The 27,107-nt window shown below is 37.0% G+C and overlaps 1 protein-coding gene across 5 annotated transcripts in view; it reads right to left on the bottom strand.

Moving 5' to 3' along the window:
• Nucleotides 1–27,107, bottom strand: part of STXBP4 (syntaxin binding protein 4) — a 232,818-nt gene that overhangs the window by 163,538 nt on the left and 42,173 nt on the right. For all 5 annotated transcript variants that reach the window (XM_070357302.1, XM_070357301.1, XM_070357299.1 and 2 more), the window contains 4 exons: nucleotides 15,034–15,140; nucleotides 14,639–14,855; nucleotides 12,597–12,675; nucleotides 7,099–7,193 (listed from right to left, as the gene is read on the bottom strand). In XM_070357302.1, coding sequence (XP_070213403.1) covers nucleotides 7,099–7,193; nucleotides 12,597–12,675; nucleotides 14,639–14,855; nucleotides 15,034–15,089 — 447 coding nt within the window. In that variant the 5' untranslated portion in view covers nucleotides 15,090–15,140. The remainder of the gene's footprint in view (nucleotides 1–7,098; nucleotides 7,194–12,596; nucleotides 12,676–14,638; nucleotides 14,856–15,033; nucleotides 15,141–27,107) is intronic.

Consider the following 27,107-nt stretch of genomic DNA (forward strand, 5'->3'; position numbering starts at 1 on the left):
CTATAAAAGCAACTCTATTGTAGATAGTTAAGGGATAAACATTAACATGTAAAATCTGAGATCAAAACCAAATATGGGGGAGGAGAGAAAAAAATGTAGGTCTTCCAGAACACATTTGAATTTAAATGTCTTTCAGTTTAAATGAAGTAGATATGACTTTCGCTCAACATACATGAATCCCACGGTAACCTCAGAGCAAAAACTTACAAACCACAATGGGAAAAGAAAAAAAAGAAGAAACAGAGAAGAGCTACAAAAATGACAAAAAAATAAGTGATAAGATGGCAGTAAGTAATTTCAGTTCAGTTCAGTTGCTCAGTTGTGTCTGACTCTTTGCAACCGCATGGACTGCACCACTCTAGGCTTCCCTGTCCATCACCAACTCCTAGAGCCTATCAATAATTCCTGTAAATGTCAATAGAACAAACACTCCAATCAAAAGACATTGGATGGCTGATTGGATAAAAATACAAAATCCTTCAATACACTGTCTAGAAAAGAATCACTTCAGGGTTAAAGACACATACAGACTAAAAGTGAGGGGATAGAAAATAGCTATTCCATGCAAAATGAAAATGCCAAGAAAGTGGTAACAGTGTGTGTATCAGACAAAACAGACTTTAAAAGAAAGGTTATCACAAAAGACAAAGAAGAACACTGTTAAGTCGCTCGCTCAGTCGTGTCCGACTCTTTTGTGACCCCGTGTACTGTAGGCCACCAGGCTCCTCCATCCATGGGATTCTCCAGGCAAGAATACTGGAGTGGGTTGCCATTTCCTTCTCCAGGGGATCTTCCTGACCCAGGGATTGAACCCAGGTCTCCCGCATTGCAGGCAGATGCTTTGACCCCTGAGCCACCAGGGAAGCCCTATGTAATAATAAAGGAATCAATATAAGAAGATATTACACTCATTAACGTATGCACCTAATAACGGGAGGGCCTAAATATATAAAGCAAGTATTAACAGAGACAAATGAAGAAAATAACAATAGTACAATAACAGTGAACTTTAACATCCTGCTGACATTAATGGACAAATTGTCCAAACAGAAAATCAATAATTGGTCCAATAATCAATAGGACCTATTGATTAGGTCCTAATTGTCCTTATTGTCCTAATTGTCATTAGGACCTAATCAATAGGTCCTACTGATTAGTACCTAATCAATAAGGTCCTAGAGTTGGATTTAATTGATACCTACAGGACACTTCATTCCCCCCAAAGGAAGCATATGCATTCTCTGCAAGTATGCATGAAATGTTCTCTATGACAGATCACATACTCAACACAAAATAAATCTGAACAAATCTAAAAAATTACACCAAGTATCTTTTCTGACCACAATGGTCTTAAACTAGGAATCAACCACAGAAAGAAAAATACAAAAAGAATAAACACATGGAGACTAAACAACATGCTATTAAAATGGGTCAATGATGAAATCAAAGAGAAATTAGAAAACACCTCAAAACAAATAAAAATGAAAATATAACTTTATAAAATCTTTGAGATCTTTAAAAGGAAAAAAAAAAAAAAAAACCCAAAAACAGTTCTAAGAGGGAAGTTCACAGTGATACAGGTCTTTCTCAAAAAATAAACAACCTAACTTACCACCCACAAGAATTAGCAAAAGGACAAACAAAGCCAAAGCCAGCAGAAGGAAGGAAATTATTATTTCCACAGAGGAAATAAAATAGAGATAAAAAAAAGACAATTAAAGGATACATATAATTGACAAATGTGTATCCTGGCTCACCAAGAAGAAAAAAGAGGACCCAAATAAACAAATTAAGAAATGAAACAGGTGAAATAATAACTGACACCACAGAAATACAAAAAATCATGAGAATACTATAAACAGTTATATGCAAATAAACTGGACACCCTAGAAGAAACAGACAAATTTCTAGAAACATATAACCTGCTAAGACTGAGTCAAGAAGACAACAGACAATTTGAACAATCACTAGAAATAAAATAGAATCTGTAATAAAAATAATAGAATCTGCAAACAAACGTCCAGGACCAACCAAACAGCTTCACCGGGGAATTCTACCAAACATATAAAGAACTTATACCTATCCTTCTCGAGCTATTTCAAAACATTTGAAGAGGAGGGAGCACTCCCAAATTCATTCTACAAGGCCACCATTACTGTGATATCAAAACCAGACAAAGATGCCTCAAAAAAATTATGTTCCAATATCATCGATGAATACAGATGCAAAATCCTCAAAAAATATTAGCAAACCAAATCCAATAATACATAAAAAAGATTATACACCGTGATTAAGTTGGATTCATTGCAGGGGCACAAAGATGATTCAGTGTATGCAAATCAATCAATGGGATATACCACATTAGCCAAAGGAAAGATAAAAATCACATGATCACCTCAAAAGACGCAAAAAAGCACATGACAAAATACAACATCCATTCATGATTAAAACCTGCATCAAAGTGGATATAGAAAGAACACATCTGAACATAGTAAAGGCCATTTGCAACAAACACAAACCCAAGATAATACTAACTGATGAAAAGCTAAATTACTTCATGCTAAATTCAGGAACATGACAAGAATGCCCACTGTAACCACTTCTTCGTAAATATTAGAAGTTCTAACCACAGCAATAAGACAAGAAAGAGAAATGAAAGGTATCCAAGTTGAAAGTGAAAACATAAAATTGTCACTATTTGCAGATGACATCTGAGAGTCATCTGTTCTATAGAAAGAAAACCCTAAAGTCTCTACAGAAAAATTTTACAACTAATAAATGATTTTAACAAGGTAGTAGGAAACAAGATTAATATACAGAATTATGTTGTGGTCTATAAACTAATAATGAAATATCAGAAAGAGAATCCTTTTAAAATCCATATCAGAAAGAATAAAATACCTAGGAATAATCTTACGGTGAAAGTATACTCTGAAAACTAATAAAACAACAATGAAGGAAATTGAAGTTGATATAAAGTAGAATAAGAGATCTACAGATTTAGTTCAATCTCTATGAAAATATCAGGACATTTTCACTGTACTAGAAGAAACAATCATAAAATTCATATAGAAACAGGAAAGACCCCAAATGGCCAAATCATCTATAACAAAGGAGTAAGAACATACAATGGAGAAAAGATCATCTCTTAACAAGTGGTTCTGGGAAAACCAAAGTCACGTGTAAAATTATGAGATTAGAACACTCTGTCACACCATATACAAAAATAAACTCAAAATGGTTTAAAGACCTAATGTAAGAACAGAAACCATAAAACTCCTAGAAGAGAACATAGGCTGAATACTCTTTGACATAAATTATAGGAATATTATTTTTAATCAGACTCCTAAGGCAAAAGAAATAAAAGCAAAAATAAACAAATGCAACCTAATTAAATTTAAAAGCTTTTGTCCAACAAAGGAAACCATAAACAAAATGAAAAGACAACCTATGGAATGGGAAAAAATATTTGTAAATGATTCAACAGACAAGGGATTAATATCCTAAACATATAAAAAATTCATAAACTCAATATTGAAAAAGAAAAGACAACTCAATCAAAAAATGGACAGAACACAGAACCTGAATAACCATTTCTCCAAAGAAGATATACAGACAGCTAATAGGCACATGGAAGGACACTCAACAATACTAATTACAAGAAAAATGCAAATCCAAACAATAAAGAGATAATCAGTTCACTCTCGTCAGAATGACTTACCATTGAAAAGGCCTACAAATAATGAATGTTGCAAGGAGATGGACAAAAGGGAACCCTTTTACAACTGTTAAAAGCAGTGTAAACAGGTGCTGAAACTTTGGAAAATAGTAAATCGCTTCCTCAAAAAACTGAAATTAGAACTACCATATATGATTCACCAGCTCTACTCCTGCGTATTTATTGGGAAAAAAATGAAAACACTAATTCAAAAAGATACATTCACCCTAATGTTCAGAACAGCACTATTTATAACAGCTATGTCATGTAAGCAACCCAAGTGCCTCTCAACAGATGACTGGATTAAGAAGATGGGTATGTGCTTGTGTTTGTGTGAGTGTACATCTCATGGAATACTACTCAGCCATGAAAAATGAAATCCTGCCATTTGCAGCAACATGGATGGACCTAGAGAATATGCTTAGTGAAATAAGTCAGACAAAGACAAGAATTATATGATACCACATTTGGAATCGAAAATACAATACAAACATATATGCAAAACAGACTCAAAGGTATAGAAAACAAATTTATGATTATCAAAGAGGAGAGGAAAGGGGGGAATTAGGGACAAATCTCAGGTATGGGATTAATAGATATAAGCTGCTATATATAAAAGAGATGAACAGCAAAGATTTACTGTATAGCACAAGGAATTATAGTCATTTTATAATAACCTATAATGGAGTATAATCTGCAAAAATTCTGAATTACAATGTGAGATACTTGAAGCTAATATAATACTGTAAATCCACTACACTTCAATTAGAAAAATGAATTTCAGGTAATGTATCTTTGATTAAAAATAAGTTCCAATAATTTCTTGAATAACTAATATCATCTTTAAACTGTAAATAAAAACGCAAATTTGTCAGACACATAAATGTCCTTAACTTTTTCTGATATCCAAAAAATGATGAATTTTAAAACTGTCATTTCTTAATATATTAGTCACGTACTTCCCAACCTAATACAAAGACCACCTCATTAACTATGTTCAGACACTGGGTACCACTGCTCACTACAGATTTATTCAAATGTTATAGAAATGGCAAGAGTAAAGTAAACATCAGTGAAATGGCATCTGTAACCCAAAGCATCTTTCTCAGGTACAAAAATATAGATAGCAAGGAGGTGCAATAATTTTTCACCTTCAAGCCAACTAAAAAGTATATCCTTATTTCTGTGTTTAACCATACCTACTTATAAGTTTAACAATGGGATCAAACAAGACACATAGTATTAGTTCAGTGTTAGAAATTACTTTCCAGTATATCCTGATATAAAACTGTCTCCCTACACTACTAAAACATGTAGGAGTTCATGAAAACAATGCCCCAGAAACATACATTTCACAGATAATTTCCTCATCAAATTCTAACTTCTCTGCCTTTCTTAAAAATTGTACCCCCCCCCAATTTTTTGTTAACCTGTTCTGTTAAGAAAAATGATGGATAAGGAAGAAAATAAGATAACTGGGACATTGTTTCTTAAAATAAATTGCAACCCAGAAAAGAAAAAAATTGTACTGCTTTGGCTAATGACTTAATAACCACACAATCAGTCAACACCTTTTCCTTGTGAAATATTTTATATTACCAATTTCCTAGATACTATATGTAAATACTTATAGGAAACAGAGTAAAAAGATAGAATTTTATTACAAACACTTGAACACATTTATCAATAAATAGGAAATATGTTAAAAATGTAATGGACAATAAAGTTGAATCTGTCTACAAAGTAGCAACTAAAATAGAAGGATCTATTTTAAATTAAACTGATACAGATATTAATACATTAATATGCAACTATTCAAAAAGGTAAGAGTAACTCAGAAAACATGGGTGGATAGAAGATAAAACAGATTTTAGAAAAAAAATTTATTGCATGAAATTTAGTTTCAAACTCTGAGAACAAAGACTGCTCTACTAAATACAGTCACTGAAAATATCTGGAATAAAAGCAGGGAAGAATGTAGGTTACACAGAATGTAGGTTTCCTTGGCTATAAAACTAATTTTATTTTGCTACAAAAATAATCAATTTGCTTAGGCTAAAAGGAGGACTAAAAGTGGAATACCCATTCAATATGCAAGCAACTTGGAATCAATACAAATTTAGATGATTTTCGTATCTCTAAGAAAATTAATCATTTTTTTAAAGTATGTGCTAGAAAAATTTAACTAGCTTAATTCAAGGACTAAACACTGCCAGGTAAAGTCATTAGCTGAATAATTTTCTCCTTATCCAGAGGAATGATTAGTATTAAACCTCAGATATTCCAAAATGTATAAAACAGCAATATCATTAAAAAACAGTCGTTATTTATTTTTAGATATTAACAGATATGGTTTTAAACCTCAAACATTCTATTTTTTGATGATGTTAATGTTACTGATTGTAAAACTTGCCATTATCCAGAACTTACATTTCAGCCACAAAAAGAAAGTAAAACACAAAAAAAGATACTCAGGATTTTGAAGACACAAGGGAGACATATCAAGTGTCTAATTAATGAGAAAATTTTATACAGCACAAATCAGATTGGTGTGGTGGTACAGATTTAAGTAGTGGTACAAAGAGATTGCAAGCGTTCACTCGCTGATAAAACACAGAAGATTTCAGGGTACTGTAAAGTGATGTTCAATGCTACAGATGTGCAAAAATGGCAGTTTTGGCCTAAACTATAAACATTAGCAAGAAACTGGACAAAGGAGTTGGAACTGAGTCAGAATTTGAACAATGAGTAAGATTCAAACTGGTGTTGATAAAGGTATTATTAGAGGACCATGCAAAGGTCTGAATATGTGCGTGAATGTTAATGCATAATTACTCTAGCTATGCATTTTTATACTCTTCCTAAATGTAAAAAATCATTATCCACAAAAACTGCCAGGAAAGTAGAGGCTGTGAACCCTTAGCACTATATCCATTTTCATATTTAAAAAACAAATGAACAACCCAAAAACCTTCATATATTTTTGCTGTCAGCTCCCAGGTAACCTGAGAGGAAAAGTTTTAAAATCTTTTTCTGCTTATAATTTTTCTTTTTTAATCATCTTGTTTCTTTTATAAATAGAAATTCTCAATATAAACTTATCCTCTATATGATTTTTTGGGTACATTGCTACCATTTTCTTTTTATCTAGCAGGTTTATATATTGTTGTTTAGGATTTAGCTTCCCTTCACTTTTTCAAAAATTGAGTAATGGGGTATTACTTCCTTGTACTTATTGCCATTACAGGTTTGAAGTCTAATTAACTGCAAATAGATAACTCAAGAAACTAATGGCTCCAATCTTTTATCCTCACAAAGAATGACAATACTTCCTTGCTATAGTTTCACGGAAGAAAGATGAAAAAATTTCAAGTATTTACCATTTCCAGTTTCTCCACCTTAACGCGGACAGATGGATTTAGGGAAATCTTCTTTCCTTGTGGCCCATAGTTATCAGTCCAAGCAGGGGCAATATCTAAGAGACAACAGGGTACACATTAATTGGAAATTTAATTGGAATAGAACTTTTCATTTGACAGGAGGTGTTCTTGGCTCCTGCTGTTCAGTAAGAATTCTGGCTAATCAGTTGGCAGCTTTCACTTTTGTTTTCATTATTTTTTGTTCTTTAAATCTACAATGTATCATATAAACCAGCTTCACTTAAGCCTTAAAAGACGTGGTCTAAAAAGAGTAGCCAATTATGCATTAAGTCCCACAGAAATATTAATTTAAAATACAAACATACATCCCACCACTTACCCTGTCATCATAATGCCTTATTAATTGCAAAATGAAAAGTATTTTTTTTCTTCCAAACTTAGTAAAATCATATTAGAAATTCAAAAAGGTCATAATTTCTCTTTGGCAAAAGTAGTCTGCTATATGAGTTCTGAAGGTACTATGGAAAAAACTCACAAATGCAAACTGTTTCAAGGTTGCACATAAAGTATGATTAGTCTGAGAACTTCTTAAACTGAAAATCCTATTTCTTATTTTACCGAAGGATTGTATTTTGAGGAGCATAAATGATTCTCAAGAGTTGAGCGTCATGCGCCTCTCACCCATTCTCTAACGCCTTCCCAGTATACCCTGACTATTTAGACAAGCTCTATCCTTGCTTTATGAGTAAAAACCAGGTGTCCCAAGAGACTAGAATTTGAAAAATTATTTGCTTTAATATGCCACATTTTCTCAGATTTCTGCAATTCATGTCAATCCTTGTATCTAAATTGTCACCATTCTAAATACACTTTTAAATGGTATTTTACTAGTTCTACATAGAAACAAGAGGAAGAGAAAAAACTTTTTAAAATGTCACATTTTTATGCAGTGTTTTAATTTTTTTTTTAATTTCTCAGAGCATCTGTCTCTAAGTACAAAATGATTTGCATTCTCTTTCCTAAGAACATAAGAAGTGCATATGAAAATAAATAGTCTTCCTCTAAACCTTTAACACTTCCTTAACATTCTATGTAAAATCTTGAATATAACTTATAGGTGTCAAGATCATAAAAAAAAAAAAAAAAACGGTTACTGACTTTTAACTTTAAATGGAATTCAAAGGTTGAGAAAGACTGATTTTAGTATAATAGAATTTTTACAAATTTGACAAAGGCAACAAAGATGCCTTTTTACTGTGATACCTAATTGTTGGCCAAGGGCTAAAAATAAATTATGAATACATTCTTCTTCCTCTTAAGAGAAATTTTTTGCCAAACTTGAAGTGTAGCATAAAAGGTCAGCATGAAGTGGTATGGAAACCCAAGTACGAGATAAGTCAAACCTTATTTTCCATTTTCAGGGTGTGAACATGTGAGTCTTGACAATGACTTTTTAGCCTGGTTCCTGACCTGCCATTAATGCACACTAACACAAGGTGGCCCCACGCTAACTTAAACATGAACTCAGACTGAGACTAACCCTGAGTGTGAATTACTCAATTCAAGCGTGTGTGGAAGGGGTGTAGAGGAGACGCAAGAGAGGGCAGGACAGGGACACATACCAAGGCATGTGTTTTCACTTATGTTTTCCTCAGTTCAGTTCAGTCGTGTCCGACTCTTTGCAATCCCATGAATTGCAGCATGCCAGGCCTCCCTGTCCATCACCAATTACCAGAGTTCACTCAAACTCATGTCCATCGAGTCAGTGATGCCACCCAGCCATCGCATCCTCTGTCGTCCCCTTCTCCTCCTGCCCCCAATCCCTCCCAGCATCAGAGTCTTTTCCAATGACTCAACTCTTCGCATGAGGTGGCCAAAGTATTGGAGTTTCAGCTTTAGCATCATTCCTTCCAAAGAACACCCAGGGCTGATCTCCTTTAGGATAGACTGCTTGGATCTCCTTGCAGTCCAAGGGACTCTCAACAGTCTTCTCCAACACCACAGTTCAAAAGCATCAATTTTTCGGTGCTCAGCTTTCTTCATGGTCCAACTCTCACATCCATACATGACCACTGGAAAAACCATAGCCTTGACTAGATGAACCTTTGTTGGCAAAGTAATGTCTCTGCTTTTCAATATGCTATCTAGGTTGGTCATAACTTTCCTACATCCAGGCATAAACATTCCCTATGTCCAACAGTGGATATAAGAGAAGAGTAGCGCAAGAGTTGGACAAGACTTAGCAACTAAACCACCATGCTTACTTTTAGGCAGGCAGTACACTAAGTACTTTATGCACATAAGGGCATTAATCAACAATAACCACAGTGACACAGGTATTATTATTTCCAACTAAAGATGATGAGACCAAGACTCCAGAAGGTAAAGAAACTAGCACAAGATCATATGGCAAGTAGGTGACCATGTAGAATTCTAATCTCTTATGACTTCTTAAACCAATTGTTTAAATGTGTCAATATCTTTCATCATCAGTCTTCTCATCCGTAAAGCAGGAGGAATAAAACAGATCACTGTATAGGAACTGTAATGGTAAAATTAAAAACCCTACAAAACTACTATGAAAACCATGCATGCATGTGTGCTAAGTTGCTTCAGTCGTGTCTGACTCTTTGTGACCCCATGGACTGTTACCCGCCAGGCTCCTCTGTCCATGGGGATTTTCCAAGCAATACTGCAGTGAGCTGCCGTGCCCTCCTCCAGGGGTTCTTCCCAACCTAGGAATCAAATCCACATCCCTTAGTCTATCTGCATTTGCAGGTGGGTACTTTACTACTAGTGCCACCTGGGAAGCCCATGTAAACTATAAAGTACTGTTAAGAGTCATACATACAGACAAAGATTAAACAGGAAATTAATGTAAAATTATACTAACCCTCAGTGGTTTACCAAAATCTCTTTTCTAGCCAAGTATCCCCTAAATCTTTACCTTGAACCAAAACTTTAGGAGGATCTAGGCATAAATCATGCATTTGTGCATGCTGTAATTCATGGTAGGTTGATCCGGAAAGCACGCACTTAAGACAGTTTTCCTCAACTTCCAGTGTCCCTCTCAGTTTCAGCCTTGAGCGCCTTATTTACTCATGTGGTGGGGGGTTGAGAATTTTCAAACTATGGCTTATTTCTCTTGGATCTTCTCTTACTTTTCTTCTTTTTAGAAAAAAGGAAATAAATGTTTTATGAGTGCAAAAATCAATGCCATTTAATAAATACCACGAACCTTCCCATGGATGTATTTCTCATCACTAGCTTGTTTTCAGTTATAAAAGCCTTACTGTAGGAGAATTAAGGCTTCTGCTGTGGTAAAGTTAAAGTAATGGTTGTCTTTCTTCATGTAATAATTCTTTACTGACTTCCTCAGGAATGTCTTTAGTGTGGTTTTAGCTTCCTCATAAACTCACCCATTATTCAGCTTATGGCAGTAGTAAACAGCTGGATTCTGAATTATGAAATTTATATAACAGAATAGTTTCCAAAGGCATACTCAAGTATAAAGTGGATTTAAAAAATTCTAACCAGTTTTACTGGCTTCCCTGGTAGCTCAGCTGCTAAAGAATCTGCCTGCAATGCAGGAGACGCCGATTCAATTCCTAGGTTGGGAAGATACCTTGGAGAAGGGATAGGTTACCCATTTCAGTATTCTTGGGCTTCCCTGGTGGATGAGATGGTAAAGAATCTGCCTGTAATATGGGAGACCTGGGTTCAATCCCTAGGTTGGGAAGATCCCCTGGAGGAGGGCATGGCAACACACCCCAGTATTCTCAACTAGAGAACCCCATGGACAGAGGAGCCTGGCGGGCTACAGTCCATGGGGTGACTAAGAGTCAGATGTGACTGAGCGACTAACTACATCCAGTTTTACACTTCAGAATGCTTTTGAGATGGGAACAGGGGTAGATTTGCTTCATTAAGTTTATTTTTGTTGAGATTATATTAACACTCATATATTTTTAAGATTAATAAATACCAGCTGGCTGAAGGAGTTTAGATGTGGCAGTTAAGGATCTAATTTGGGAATTTATAAATAACTACTTTAAACAAGTCACAATGTATGTCAGTTACCTACAGAATTTAGAGTTGACTTTGTTTTTTCCCCTCAGAAGGATCTTGTCTAATACATTCGTGTGGAAGAAAATGGTTCGTCCTGAAGTCAATTCCATTTCAACTCTAGAAAAATTTCCCATTCTAATTGCATTTTAATATTTACATAGAGCTTACTCACTCAAATTTTTCAGTAGATTATTTTTCTACAACAAAATCAAGCATCATTTCTTATAGTCACTGATGTAAATCTACCCCAGTTTATTCATTACTGTAGGATCTCCTTGCTCTAATTGGAGTTGCCTCCTAGGATCATCTGACATGTAGCTCATCCTTACTTTTTTGCTTTTGATGATGGTGCCTCATTCACTTAGGATGATCTCTTATCTTCATCCATCCATTGATGTTTATCACTTCTTTCAAGATACAGATGATGTCTGACTTTTGCCAAGAAATTTTTCCCTACTGATTTCTGTATCTTGTTCAGTCACTCAGTCACGTCTGACTCTTTGTGGACCACCTGGCTCCTCTGTCCATGGAATTTTCCAGACAAAAATACTGGAGCAGGTTGCCATTTCCTAGTTCAGGGGATCTTCTTGATAGAGGATCAAACCCTCATCTCTTGTGTCTCCTGCACTGGCAGGTGGATTCTTTACCATGAACACCACCTGGGTATTTTGTGACAAATCAGAAACTATGTACTAGCTTCAGGGGTAAAGAAGGAGGATGTAAAATTGAATTGAAAGACAGAAGCTTTCACTTCTGCTCTAAAAAATATGTCCCGGAATATTATCTGAGCTATATTCTAAACTTCAGTTTCTGTAAAATTTAATTTAAGGGGAAGATTGTGTTCTTGAGCCTGGAAACACTTTACTGATTGATAAAAATCCTTTTTTTATGGGTAACTTACACAATTAATCCTTTATTGTTTAAAAACATCAATAAGTCATTTCATGAAAATTAAGAAACAGTAATACTGAATTCATAATACTCAAGTGTTTTTCAATTTATATCTATATAATCTCTTTCAAGAAAAATAAAAAATATTTCTTTTCTTAAGCTATGCTCCCGTCTATAATTTCTCTGCAAGCTGCATTTAATATACCTCACCAGGATTTCACTAAAAGGGCAAGGAAACCTAATCTTGATTTAAAGAAGAGTTTTCATTATGTGGTTTTAACAGTCCATTGATTACTACAGCTTCATAGATACTATTATGATAATTTATCTTTTAAAATTACAACCCTTTGTTCAGGAAAATTTTCAATAAAAATCATAATCTAACAGAGATCATCACATGATAGGTTATTTTTGCTCTTTTATTCAATGAAGAAAAAAGAAATAATGCACTCTTCTTTAAAGTTTATTGTCACATTATGCACTCATTGAGAGAGATATTGAAAAAAATAACAGGAAAAAGGAATTAAATGTACATTTACCTGTATTAGACATATCTGTAGGGCTGTTGTCTGAAGAAGTAATTGGAATCTGTTCTGTTTTCTTGTATCCAGTTTTTATCTAAAGAAAATGAGGAATATGAAATGTCATTTTCTAAAGTAGGTCAAAGACCAGACTAGGAGTTCATGTTAACATAAAAAGAATGATTAATGAGATTAAAGCAATAGTCCCGAAAATCGAAACCTTTAAAATTTTGGTATATTCACCTTCAAACAAAGCAATTCAGAATTAAAATAACAACTGCTTTTAGCTCTACCATAACCAGGACAACAAAATATAAGGCTATGTACCATGTCTCTGAAAAGGTATTATAACCCCAAATGAAAAAGTATAAGAGCTAAGAGAAAATCTTAAACTTTATATCTGATTAGCATGGACTTAGTAGCGTTAGTACTAAGCAGAGAAAGGCACCTGAGTAAGAGTTCCACTCTGACTACTTAGGTTGTCACCTACTCATCACCCTGCAGTCCATGGGGTCGCAAAGAGTCAGATATGACTGAGCGACTTCACTTTCACTTTCATGCATTGGGGAAGGAAATGGCAACCCAATCCAATGTTCTTGCCTGGAGAATCCCAGGGACAAAGGAGCCTGGTGGGCTGCCGTCTATGGGGTCGCATAGAGTCGGACACGACTGAAGTGACTTAGCAGCAGCAGCAGCAGCAGCAGCAGCATGGACCCAGAACTGAAGATACCTATGATGAATTTTGTCCCACTGATTAAAAGCCTACTTGAGTTTCAAGTTTGTTTTATAGAGTATATGCTCTATTCTATACTTCATTATTGACTGCACTGTAGCGATTAGTAATTACAGTCATCCGTTCGTAGCTACCAGTTCTGCATCTGCAGATTCAATCAAAAGCAAATTGAAACTATTTTTTTAAAAATTCCAGAAAGTTCCAAAAAGCAAAACTTGAATTTGCAGCACCAGCTAAGAGCTGGACACGACTGAGCGACTTCACTTTCATTTTTCACTTTTATGCATTGGAGAAGGAAATGGCAACCCACTCCAGTGTTCTTGCCTGGAGAATCCCAGGGATGGGGGAGCCTGGTGGGCCGCCGTCTATGGGGTCGCACAGAGTTGGACACGACTGAAGCGACTTAGCAGCAGCAGCAACTATTTACATAGCATTTATACTGTATTAACTATTACTAGTAATCTAGAGATGACATAAAGTATATGGGGAGGGTATGCATAGATTATATGCAAATATAACACCATTGTATACAAGAAACTTTAACATCCTTGGATTCGGGTATCTGCTGTGGGGGCTGTGGGAGGAGGTTGTCATGGATATCTACAGATATCAAGGGATGACTGTAATTATGTTGATTTTCATGTAGAAACTCCCCCTTTTGTGTGATTCATTGGAAAAGACCCTGATGCTGGGAAAGATTGAAGGCAGGAGGAGAAGTGGGTGACAGAGGGTGAGATGGCTGGATGGCATTGCCAACTCAATGGACATGAGTTTGAGCAAACTCCAAGAGACAGTGAAGGACAGGGAAGCCTGATATGCTGCAGTCCATGGGGTCGCAAAGAGTCAGACATGACTTAGCGACTGAACAACAACAAAGGTGAATTATATTCCAGCATATGCATATGAGGGAACAATATCTACCTACACTGTGTAGAAAAGAGCTGAGGAACAGAAAGGAAGATTGTTCGTTTTCAGTCAAGCAGAAAATAGAAAAAAAAAATGAATGGAATAATAGGAGAGACTATCTGAAAATAAATGTAACATTTCATATCACAGTTTTGAGTGATATCTAAGCATATCTTCGTGATGCCATTCCTGATTATGACTTTCCTGACATAGAATACATTGACCTGAAAAATTATTAATAGCACAGCATAAAAATCTTAAACAAACATAAAAATCTTAAACAAAAAAGATCTTTCAAGGAAACACCAATTGGTTAACAAAACTATATTATCAAAATTATAGTTCCATTATGTATACATTAAACATAATGACACACAGGGGTTTATGGACAATGTAAACAAACAGAGAAAGACAAGATTACCTGATTCCTCCTCAAAGAAGGTAAAATGGCGTCTGTAGATCTGGGAGTGGATGAGGTCTTTGGAATTAGTGTTTCAGGAGAAGAAATAAGGCTAAATTTTGAGGCATGAGGTCCATATTCTCCTGTAGCTTGTAAAAGGGATGAACAAGATGGATTTTCTAAATGGCTGCTGTCAGATTTCTGTCTTATGAATGCTATCTCCCAAGAAGATTCTGACCTAGCATTAAAAAGAAATCACTTTATGGATACAGTACAATTGAATTCTAAGATGACATTTCAAATATTAGCAAAAAAGACTTGTTTTGGGTCTAAAGTAAGTACTAGGACAACTTAAATTTCTATTTTTAGGGAGACATGCTAAATGATTCATTCTATCTTTTGGCTAGAATAGTTACCTCAACTTGGCTCTGGTAATTATGCTTTTTGCTTCTTCAAATGATACACCAATCATGGACTCCTTGTTTACTGAGACAAGTTGATCTCCTGGTTTCAAACGTCCATCCTAATAAAAATAGTAATACTTGTAAAAAAACTGATTAAGGTGTTTCTTAAAAATATTATTGACACAATTTTAAAAATTTTAATTAATTTATTTTAATTGGAGGTTAATTACTTTACAATATTGTGGTGTTTTTTGCCATACAATGACATGAATCGGCCATGGGTGTACGTGTATCCCCTGGTCCTGAACCCTCTTCCCACCTCCCTCCCCATCCCATCCCTCTGGGTTGTCCCAGTGCACCAGCTTTGAGTGTCCTGCTTCATGCATCAAGCTTGTACTGGTCATCTATTTCACATACAGTAATACACATGTTTCAATGCTATTCTCTCAAATCATCCCACCCTTGCCTTCTCTCACAGAGTATAAAAGTGTGTTTTATATACATGTGGTCTTTTGCTGTCTCGCATATAGGGTTGTCATTACCATCTTTCTAAATTTCATATACATGCATTAATATATTGTATTGGTGTTTTTCTTTCTGACTTACATCACTCTGCATAACAGACTTCAGTTTCATCCACCTCATTAGAACTGAGTCAAATGTGTTCTTTTTAAAAGATGAGTAATATTCCATTGTGTGTATGTACCACATCTTTCTTATCCATTCGTCTGCTGATGGACATCTAGGTTGCTTCCATGTCCTAGCTATTGTAAACAGTGCTGCGATGAACACTGGGGTACATGTGTCTCTTTCAATTCTGGTTTCCTCGGTGTGTATGCCCAGCATTGGGATTGCTGGGTTGTTTGGCAGTTTCATTTTCAGCTTTTAAAGGAATCTCCACACTGTTCTCCATACTGGCTGTAGTAGTTTGCATTCCCACCAACAGTGTAAGTAAGACGGTTCCCTTTTCTCCACACCCTCTCCAGCTTTTATTGTTTGTAGACTTTTTGATGGCAGCCATTCTGACCAGCATGAAATGATACCTCTTTGTGACTTACACTTCTCTGATGAGTGATGTTGGGCATCTTTTTATGTGTTTCTTAGTCATATGTATGCCTTCTTTGGAAAATGTCTGTTTAGTTCTTTGGCCCATTTTTTGATTGGGTCACTTATTTTTTTGGTATTGAGCTGCTTGTATGTTTTTGAGATTAACTGTCAGCTGTTTCATTTGCTATTATTTTCTCCCATTCTGAAGGCTGTCTTTTCACCTTGCTTATAGTTTCCTTCATTGTGCAAAGCTTTTAAGTATAAATACATCTGATAGATAGAATGCCTGATGAACTATGGACGGAGGTTCCTGACATTGTACAGGAGATACGGATCAAGACCATCCCCAAGGAAAAGAAATGCAAAAAACCAAAATGGCTGTATGGGTAGGCCTTACAAATAGCTGTGAAAAGAAGAGAAGGGAAAAGCAAAGGAGAAAAGGAAAGATATAAGCATCTGAATGCAGAGTTCCAAAGAACAGCAAGGAGAGATAAGAAAGCCTTCTTCAGCGATCAATGCAAAGAAATAGAGGAAAACAACAGAATGGGAAAGACTAGGGATCTCTTCAAGAAAATCAGAGATACCAAAGGAACATTTCATGCAAAGATGGGCTCGATAAAGGACAGAAATGGTATGGACCTAACAGAAGCAGAAGATATTAAGAAGAGATGGCAAGAATACACAGAAGAACTGTACAAAAAAGATCTTCACAACCCAGATAATCATGATGGTGTGATCACTGACCTAGAGCCAGACATCCTGGAATGTGAAGTCAAGTGGGCCTTAGAAAGCATCACCACGAACAAAGCTAGTGGAGGTGATAGAATTCCAGTTGAGCTATTTCAAATCCTGAAAGATGATGCTGTGAAAGTGCAGCACTCCATATGCCAGCAAATTTGGAAAACTCAGTAGTGGCCACAGGACTGGAAAAGGTCAGTTTTCATTCCAATCCCAAAGAAAGGCAATGTCAAAGAATGGTCAAACTACCGCACAGTTGCACTCATTTCACACGCTAGTAAAGTAATGCTCAAAATTCTCCAAGCCAGGATTCATCAATATGTGAACCGTGAACTTCCAGATGTTCAAGTTGGTTTTAGAAAAGGCAGAGGAACCAGAGATCAAATTGCCAACATCCGCTGGATCATCAAAAAAGCAAGAGAGTTCCAGAAAAACATCTATTTCTGCTTTATTGACTATGCCAAAGCCTTTGACTGTGTAGATCACAATAAACTGTGGAAAATTCTGAAAGAGATGGGAATACCAGACCACCTGATCTGCCTCTTGAGAAATTTGTATGCAGGTCAGGAAGCAACAGTTAGAACTGGACATGGAACAACAGACTGATTCCAAATAGGAAAAGGAGTATGTCAAGGCTGTATATTGTTACCCTGCTTATGTAACTTCTATGCAGAGTACATCATGAAAAACGCTGGGTTGGAAGAAGCACAAGCTGGAATCAAGATTGCCGGGAGAAATATCAATAACCTCAGATATACAGATGACACCACCCTTATGGCAGAAAGTGATGAGGAACTAAAAAGCCTCTTGATGAAAGTGAAAGAGGAGAGTTAAACAGTTGGCCTAAAGCTCAACATTCAGAAAACGAAAATCATGGCATCTGGTCCCATCACTTCATAGCAAATAGATGGGGAAACAGTGGAAACAGTGTCAGACTATATTTTGGGGCTCCAAAATCACTGCAGACGATGATTGCAGCCATGAAATTAAAAGATGCTTGCTCCTTGGAAGGAAAGTTATGACCAACCTAGACAGCATATTGAAAAGCAGAGATATTACTTTGCCAACAAAGGTCTGTCTAGTCAAAGCTATGGTTTTTCCAGTAGTCATGTATGGATGTGAGAGTTGGACTGTGAAGAAGGCTGAGCCCTGAAGAATTGATGCTTTTGAACTGTGGTGTTGGAGAAGACTCTTGAGAGTCCCTTGGACTGCAAGGAGATCCAACCAGTCCATTCTAAAGGAGATCAGTCCTGGGTGTTCTTTGGAAGGACTGATGCTAAAGCTGAAACTCCATTACTTTTAGCCACCTCATGCGAAGAGTTGAGTCATTGGAAAAGACTCTGATGCTGGGAGGGCTTGGGGGCAGGAGGAGAAGGGGACGACAGAGGATGAGATGGCTGGATGGCATCACTGACTCGGACATGACTTTGGGTGAACTCCGGGAATTGGTGATGGACAGGGAGGCCTGGCATGCTGCAATTCATGGGGTTGCCAAGAGTCAGACACGACTGAGAGACTGAACTGAACTGAGGTCCCATTTGTTTATTTTTGCTTTTATTTTCATTACTCTGGGAGGTGGATCATAGAGGACCTTGCTGTGATTTATGTTAGAGAGTGCTCGACCTATGTTTTCTTCTAGGAGTTTTATAGTTTCTGGTGCTACATTTAGATCTTTAATCCATTTTGAGTTTATTTTTGTATATGGTGTTAGAAAGTGTTCTAGTTTCATTCTTTTACAGGTGGATGACCAGTTTTCCCTAGATAGCATATTAAAAAGCAAGACATTACTTTGCCAACAAAGGTCCATCTAGTCAAGGCCATGGTTTTTCAAGTAGTCATGTATGGATGCGAGAGACGGACTGTGAAGAAAGCTGAGTGCTGAAGAATTGATGCTTTTGAACTGTGGTGTGGAGAAGACTCTTGAGAGTCTTGGACTGCAAGGAGATCCAACCAGTCCATTCTAAAGGAGATCAGTCTCGGGTGTTCTTTGGAAGGAATGATGCTAAAGCTGAAACTCCAGTACTTTGGCCACCTCATGCGAAGAGTTGACTCATTGGAAAAGACTCTGATGCTGGGAGGGATTGGGAGCAGGAGGGGAAGGGGACGACAGGGGATGGCTGGCTGGATGGCATCACTGACTTGATGGACGTGAGTTTGAATGAACTCCGGGAATTGGTGATGGACAGGGAGGCCTGGTGTGCTGCGGTTCATGGGGTCACAAAGAGTCGGACATGACTGAGGGACTGAACTGAACTGAACTGAATTGACCAGTTTTCCCAGCACCACTTGTTAAAGAGATTGTCTTTTCTCTGTTGTATATTTTTGCTTTCTTTGTTCAAGATAAGGTGTCCATAGGTGTGTGGATTTATCTCTGGGCTTTCTATTTTGTTCCATTGATCTATATTTCTGTCTTTGTGGCAGTAGCATACTGTCTTCATGACTGTAGGTTTGTAGTATAGTCTGAAGTCAGGCAGGTTGATTCCTCCAGTTCCATTCTTCTTTCTCAAGATTGCTTTGGCTATTCGAGGTTTTATGTATTTCCATACAAATTGTGAAATTATTTGTTCTAGTTCTGTGAAAAATACCATTGGTAGCTTGATGGGGATTGCATTCAATCTGTAGATTGGTTTGGGAAGTATATTCATTTTCATTATATTGATTCTTCCAATCCATGAACATGGTATATTTCTCCATCTATTTGTGTCAACTTTGATTTCTTTCATCAGTGTTTTACAGTTTTCTATACATAGGTCTTTTGTTTCTTTAGGTAAATTTATTCCTAAGTATTTTATTCTTTTCATCTTAATGGTGAATGGGATTGTTTCCTTAATTTTTCTGTTTTCTCATTGTTAGTGCATAGGAATGCAAGGGATTTCTATGTATTAATTTGACACAATTAAAGCAAAGCACAGTATTAGTAAAGAATGACTTAAAGAAAAGAGCAAAAAGAAAATTTTAGACAGTCCCAACAGTAAAAAGTTTTCATTAAAGTCTGGTTTGGTAATATACACATTTTCCTGACAGCTCAGTTCATAAAAAATCCACCTGTAATGCGGGAGACCCCAGTTCAATTTCTGGGTCAGGAAGATCCCCTGGAGAAGGGAAAGGCTATGCATTTCAGTAATCTTGGGCTTCCCTTGTGGCTCAGTTCGTAAAGAATCTCCCTGCAATGTGGGAGAGCTGGGTTCAATTCCTGGGTTGGGAAGATTCTTTAGAGAAGGGAGAGTCTACCCACTCCAATAGTCTGGCCTGGAGAATTCCATTGACTGTATATTCCAAGGGGTCACAAGAGTCAGACACAACTGAGTGACTTTCACTTTGCTAATATACATGAACGAAATGGAAATGTTCATGTATTCCTAGAATAAACTTTCATGTTAAGGTTTCCTGAAGATATGAAGACACATCCTGGTATACTAGGAAAAGAAACCTGTTTTAAAAGGTCAGTTGTATGAGACAAACACAGGTCTGTCTGTGATAAAGTATGCTAAATAATTCTAGGATATTTCAGAATATAAGACTCATTCAGTTTACTTTCTGAGCATTCCTGTATCTTTCAACCCATCAAACATTAAGAGTTACTTCACAGTTAGAATTTTTAAAAATTCAGCCAATGATCTTAACTATATTGATTCTACCCACATTTCTGTTCATGGTCAAACATCATCTTTTCTGGATCTGCTGTCCCTCCTGTGACTGATATAGGACCAGTTGGTTATACAAGGAGTTCTATTGACATCCTACTAATAACAACCAATCCTAACTGGCTGCCTGGCATTGTCTTTTCCAGGACCTATCTCTGCCAATGACTATATGCGTGTGTGCTCAGTCATGTCCAACTCCTGAAACCCCATGGACTGTAGCCCACCAGGCTCCTCTGTTCAAGAATACTGGAGTGGGTTGCCATTTCCTCCTCCAGGGGATCTTCCTGACCTAAGGACCGAACCTGCGTCTCCTGTATCTCCTGCTTTGACAGGTAGTTTACCAATAAGCTACCTGGGAAGTCCCCCTGCCTAAAACTAGCCTAACTGTTTAAAATGTTACAAGATTTACTGTATACATTAGGTAAGTTTTCTTCATTTTCATTTGTCTTTTAATTCAAACCAGAAAATAAGAAATGAATTCTCTTCATTTTCAGTTCCTAAGATGCTTCTCAGTCATTAGTACAAATACAGAAAGCATTATTTCTACAACTAGGGAAAAGTTTATAAAGTTAAAAAGCATTTTTACCCTTGAGGGTATTTAAGTAAATTCCACAAATTCAAGGAAATAGCTTTGAAAAAGTCTCATCGTCTAAGCTATATCCTATTGTTACTTTACTGTTGAGTTGGAGAAGGAAACAGCAACCCACTCCAGTACTCTTGCCTGGAAAATCCCATGGACGGAGGAGCGTTGTAGGCTACAGTCCATGGGGTCGCAAAGAGTCGGACACGACTGAGCGACTTCACTTCACTACTGTTGAGTAACAATATTTTTTTAAAATGTATTTATTATTATCTCTTACACTGAACACTGAATATACAGGAAGGCAAATAAATATAAACATGTTCTTTCTAAATACTGTGTAATAAAAGATATGGTAATCTCAGTGAATGACCCTATGACCATTCTGAAATATAAAACCATGATGTCAATTTGATTTAAAATATATAGTATTTGAGAGGGGAAGGCACCAAGATGGCGGAGGAGTAGGACGGGGAAAACACTTTCTCCCCCACAAATTTATCAAAAGAGCATTTAAGCGTCAGTAAATTCCACAAAACAACTACTGAATGCCGGCAGAGGACATCAGGCACCCAGAAAAACAACCCAACTCTTCGAAAGGAGGTAGGAAAAAATATTAAAGACAATAAAAGAGACAAAAGAGGGAGGGACGGAGTTCCGTCCCGGGAAGGAATCTTAAAAGAGAGTTTCCAAACACCAGGAAACCTTCTCACTGCGAATCCGTGCCGAGCTTTGGAAGCACAGAGGACAACATAACAGGGAGAAAAATAAATAAACAATTAAAACTCGCATTTTTAAGAGCCCTCTGGTAACTCCCCAGCGGAGAAGCAGCGCAGGCGCCTGCATCCGCCATTAGCAAAGCGGGGCTGGGCAGGGAGGCGCGGCGCGGGCTGCATCGCTGAGTAAGAATCTGGCCTGAATACCTGAGCACTATCTGGCGAAATAATTTGGGCTAGCAAACCAGACTGTGGGATATCTACCATGCGAAAAGCCAGCCCTAACCTAAGACACCGCCAGCCAGCACATGCGGAACAAAGGACTAAACAGAGGTAGCCAGCTGCAAACCTTCCCCCTCCGGTGACAGGCAGCCAGAGCCGGAAGGGGGCAATCGCAGCCCAGAGAGACATTATCTATAAAACTGTAAGCAGGCTTCTTTGCTAACTAAAACTTATTGGGGGTCTGGGCGGTCAACATCTGCCTGAGAAGGTGCGCGGTTTTACACCCAGATAACCAAGTGGCGGGAGGCGATAAGTCGCAGCATTGGCGCTGCCAAACACCTCATCACCTGAGCTGCTCGGACCTGGGAAGAGCACAAAACGCAGCCCAACTGAGTCTGCGCCTCTGAGGACTACCTGAGTGCCTGAACCTGGCGGCTTGGACCTGGGAGGTGCATGCAACCCAGGGCCAGCCTCGGATTGTTCCCAGTGGAACAACCTAGAGCCCGAGCAGTGTGGGCAGGGGCTACTACAGCGCCCGTGGCGAGGCAGACCCAGTGTGGCTGAGGCACTCGGCGCACGCCAGTGTCATTTGTTTGCAGCATCCTCCCTCCCTCCCCATAGCGCGACTGAACAAAGAGAAGAAATACAGCTCCACCCACCAGAACACCGACACAAGCTTCCTAACCAGGAAACCTTGACAAGCCACCTCTACATACCCACACACAGCGAGGAAACATACAATAAAGAGAACTCCACAAACTGCCAGAATACAAAAAGGACTCCCAAACTCAGCAATTTAAACAAGATGAAGAGACAGAGGAATACCCAGCAGATAAAGGAACAGGATAAATGCCCACAAACCAAACAAAAGAGAGGAAGAGATAGGGAATCTACCTGATAAAAAATTCCAAATAATGATAGTGAAATTGATCCAAAATCTTGAAATTAAAATGGAATCACAGATAAATAGCCTGGAGACAAGGATTGAGAAGATGCAAGAAAGGTTTAACAAGGACCTAGAAGAAATAAAAAGTCAATATATAATGAATAATGCAATAAATGAAATTAAAAAAACACTCTGGAGGCAACAAATAGTAGAATAACAGAGGCAGAAGATAGGATTAGTGAATTAGAAGATAGAATGGTAGAAATAAATGAATCAGAGAGGATAAAAGAAAAACAATTAAAAGAAATGAGGACAATCTCAGAGACCTCCAGGACAATATTAAACGCTACAACATTCAATCATAGGGTTCCAGAAGAAGAAGACAAAAGAAAGACCATGAGAAAATACTTGAGGAGATAATAGTTGAAAACTTCCTAAAATGGGGAAGGAAATAATCACCCAAGTCCAAAAACCCAGAGAGTCCCAAACAGGATAAACCCAAGGAGAAACACCCCAAGACACATATTAATCAAATTAACAAGATCAAACACAAAGAACAAATATTAAAAGCAGCAAGGAAAAACAACAAATAACACACAAGGAATTCCCATAAGGATAACAGCTGATCTTTCAATAAAAACTCTTCAAGCCAGGAGGAATGGCAAGACATACTTAAAATGATGAAAAAAATAACCTACAGCCCAGATTATTGTACCCAGCAAGGATCTCATTCAAGTATGAAGGAGAAATCAAAAGCTTTCAGACAAGCAAAAGCTGAGAGAATTCTGCACCACCAAACCAGCTCTCAACAAATACTAAAGGATATTCTCTAGACAGGAAACACAAAAAAAGGTGTATAAACTCAGACCCAAAACAATAAAGTAAATGGCAACAGGATCATACTTATCAGTAATTACCTTAAATGTAAATGGGTTGAATACCCCAACCAAAAAGACAAAGACTGGCTGAATGGATACAAAAACAAGACCCTTACATATGTTGTCTACAAGAGACCCACCTCAAAACAGGGGACACATACAGACTGAAAGTGAAGGGCTGGAAAAAGATTTTCCATGCAAATAGGGACAAAAAGAAAGCAGGAGTCACAATACTCGTATCAGATAAATTAGACTTTAAAACAAAGGCTGTGAAAAGAGACAAAAGAAGGTCACTACATAATGATCAAAGGATCAATCCAAGAAGAAGATATAACAATTATAAATATATATCCACCCAACATGGGAGCACCACAGTATGTAAGACAAATCTAACAAGTATGAAAGGAGAAATTAACAATAACACAATAATAGTGGGAGACTTTAATACCCCACTCACAGTTATGGATAGATCAACTAAACAGAAAATTAACAAGGAAAAAAAAAAAAAAAAACATGTATCTATAAAGTTCACTAAAAAGCAAAGTACAGTAAAATGAGGTATGGCAATAAAAGGCGTTAAATTTATCAAATAAAAAATAAAAAAACTGGAAACAATACAAGAGCAAAAGCAAAGTGAGACTTTCAACAAAGAAATAGAAATATAAGAAAATACCAAACAGAAACTAGGAAGCTGAAGAGTACAATAACTAACTTGAAAATTTTACTACAGGGATTCAAGAGCAAACAGGAAGATCAGTGCCCACAGTCACAAGCAAAGTTCGAACTTGAACCCAGCTCTTCTGACCTTAAACCTAAAGGCACATCCCACTCTAGTACAATGTTAGCCACAGGATGAATGACCTTCTCTACACGCCCAATTCCCAGGTGGTGCTAACGGTAAAGAAAGCCTTCAGTGCAGGAGATGCAAGAGACTAGAGTTCCATCCCTGGGTCAAGAAGATCCCTAGAGAAGGAAATGGCAACCCACTCCAATATTCTTCCTGGAAAATTCCATAGGCAGAGGAACCTGGCAGGCTACAGAAAAAAAAAAATAAATAAAATAAAATAAAATATATTGTATTCCCTATGAGCTAAAAAAAGGACAAGATAATGACAATTTCTTCTTTTATTTTTTTTAGTTATGAACTCAAACAGATGATAAGTTAGATAAATAAACTATATTCATTTTAATAGCAAAAAAAAAAAAATAAAATAAAATAAAATAAAATATATAGTATTTGAAAACGAAATTGGATTTTATAAGCATGTGATTAAATACAACTAGCAAAGTTTGAGAACACACAATTGCTATATTCACAAGTGACTTTTTTCCCCCCTCCTTCCATTTGATCAGTGTATGGGAACTAAAACACAATAGTAATGCTGGAAGAGGCTAAGCAGCATGGAGAAAGTATCTACCATATGGATTCTACATGTTCAGTAAAATGAAGGAGCTGATTTTGTAATATTTTATAAAACCAAGTCTGATGACAGACTTTAGTAGCATATGCATTTAAGTCAACTATATTCAGACTATACTTAGAAACTTACATACAAGAACATGTGATTTAATATGCTAAATATTAGTCTGAGGATGTCATTTCCTCGAGGTTAAAGTGAAATGGTAACAAACAAAGAAACAAAACAACCGTTTTGCCACAGGCAAAAAGATAAGGCTAGTAAAAGTTACCAAAGAATAAACAAAATTCTGGAGAGCACTTAATGCTGAAAAGGAGGGTGGAAAATGTAATGGAGTGGGAAGAAAACACATAGGAAGACTTAATAGTAATATTTTCTACTTAAGTCAAACAGTGAAGTCTAAATGGATTCATAGGTGTTCATTTCACTATTATGCTTTATAAGTTAGACATCTGCTCCAATATCTTTTTGTATGTGTAAAATATTACATTACTAAAAAGAAGAGAAAAGTTCCATCCCATTAAAATAAAGCAAACGCTCATGACATTTAGGGCTTCCCTGGTGCCTCAGTTGGTAAAGAATCCGCCTGCAATGATGGAAACCCCAGTTCAATTCCTGGGTCGGGAAGATCCCCTGAAGGGAACAGCTACCCACTCCAGTATTCTGGCCTGGAGAATTCCAAGGACTGCATGGGATTGCAAAGAGTTGGACACGACTGAGTGACTTTCACTTCATGACATTTAAGCTCAACAATGTTTCTAACCAGATGAATTTTATTTTGGTTCTATATTCCAAAATTTGCATTGGAAGTAGGGTAAAATAGTGATTTTTAAAAATCTAGCTTAAAAATAAATAAATGTCTGTTAAGTCCAACTCTATTCCATTTGGAATCTGCAAAAAATTCTTCCTTAGAATCAGCTTAAAAAGGTAGATTATAACTGAAATTTAGTGACTACACTACTATTAATTTATATCCCAAAGCCTGGCAATAATTTAGGGAAAGAAAGGGAACAATGAAGGAAGCTCTGCTTCACTGAAGCAAAGCATTTAAAGGACTCTGACAAGGGGAAAAGAGTTCTTTTAGAATTGGGGTGGTGGACAGTATATATATGGTTATTTTGTTTTAGTCTATACTCTTAGTATTAACAGTTCCTGGCTTTCATCAAACTTCCTTGAAAAGGGAAAATTCCATGATGATGACTATAAGCCAGATGGTAACTCCACTCTGTCTGTTATTTAGGCAGAAGCCTTCAGAGGCAGTGGACTGGTGAGGAGAAAAGAGAACAAGGCATGGAAACCAGATAGATCTGAATTCGAATTTGAGCTCCACAGATTGCTAGCTAAGATGTTCATAAACAATGAGAGAAGGTGAAGGAAGGGGATGCAGGGGGTGCACAATCTCATCCACAAGGAACAAAGAACTAAATTCTAAATCGCCAGAGACGGTTCCTCTCTCTGTATATTTTATAGAAACCACAGCTGGCTGTCAGCATTATGGAGGCCTTCAGAAGACAGAAGTCAGCAAAAGGATTGAGGTGACCTACCTTCTCCCACAATCTCTTCTCTGGCCACACGGTATTGGCCATACAGAGAAAAAAGCTCTCAAAAAGGCAATTTAACATACCTTATATTAATATTAAGGTACACCAATGTACTGAAGTAGTATTTTCCAGGAAGACAAGAGTCAGAGAAGAGAGGAAGAAAGTCTCTGACTGTGGCTTCTGGTGTTTATTAATTTTTTTCTTTCTAAAAAGTACTTGCAGCAGTTTTTTTTTTTTTTTTTGCTTCCAAGAATAAGATCTTAGCTGATCATGTGAATTTCTGAACCGGTTTAAAAGTCAGAACCTGCAAACTAAAACAAAGCTATTTCTGTAAAAGTCTGGCATTCAAAGCCCATGAATTCTGCCCCAGCTTAATTAATGTGTCTGAGAAGATCGTGACTTCAGGGATTTGCCAA

This window comes from Bos mutus, chromosome 19 (genome assembly GCF_027580195.1).
Source record: "Bos mutus isolate GX-2022 chromosome 19, NWIPB_WYAK_1.1, whole genome shotgun sequence".
NCBI classification, from domain to species: domain Eukaryota; kingdom Metazoa; phylum Chordata; class Mammalia; order Artiodactyla; family Bovidae; genus Bos; species Bos mutus.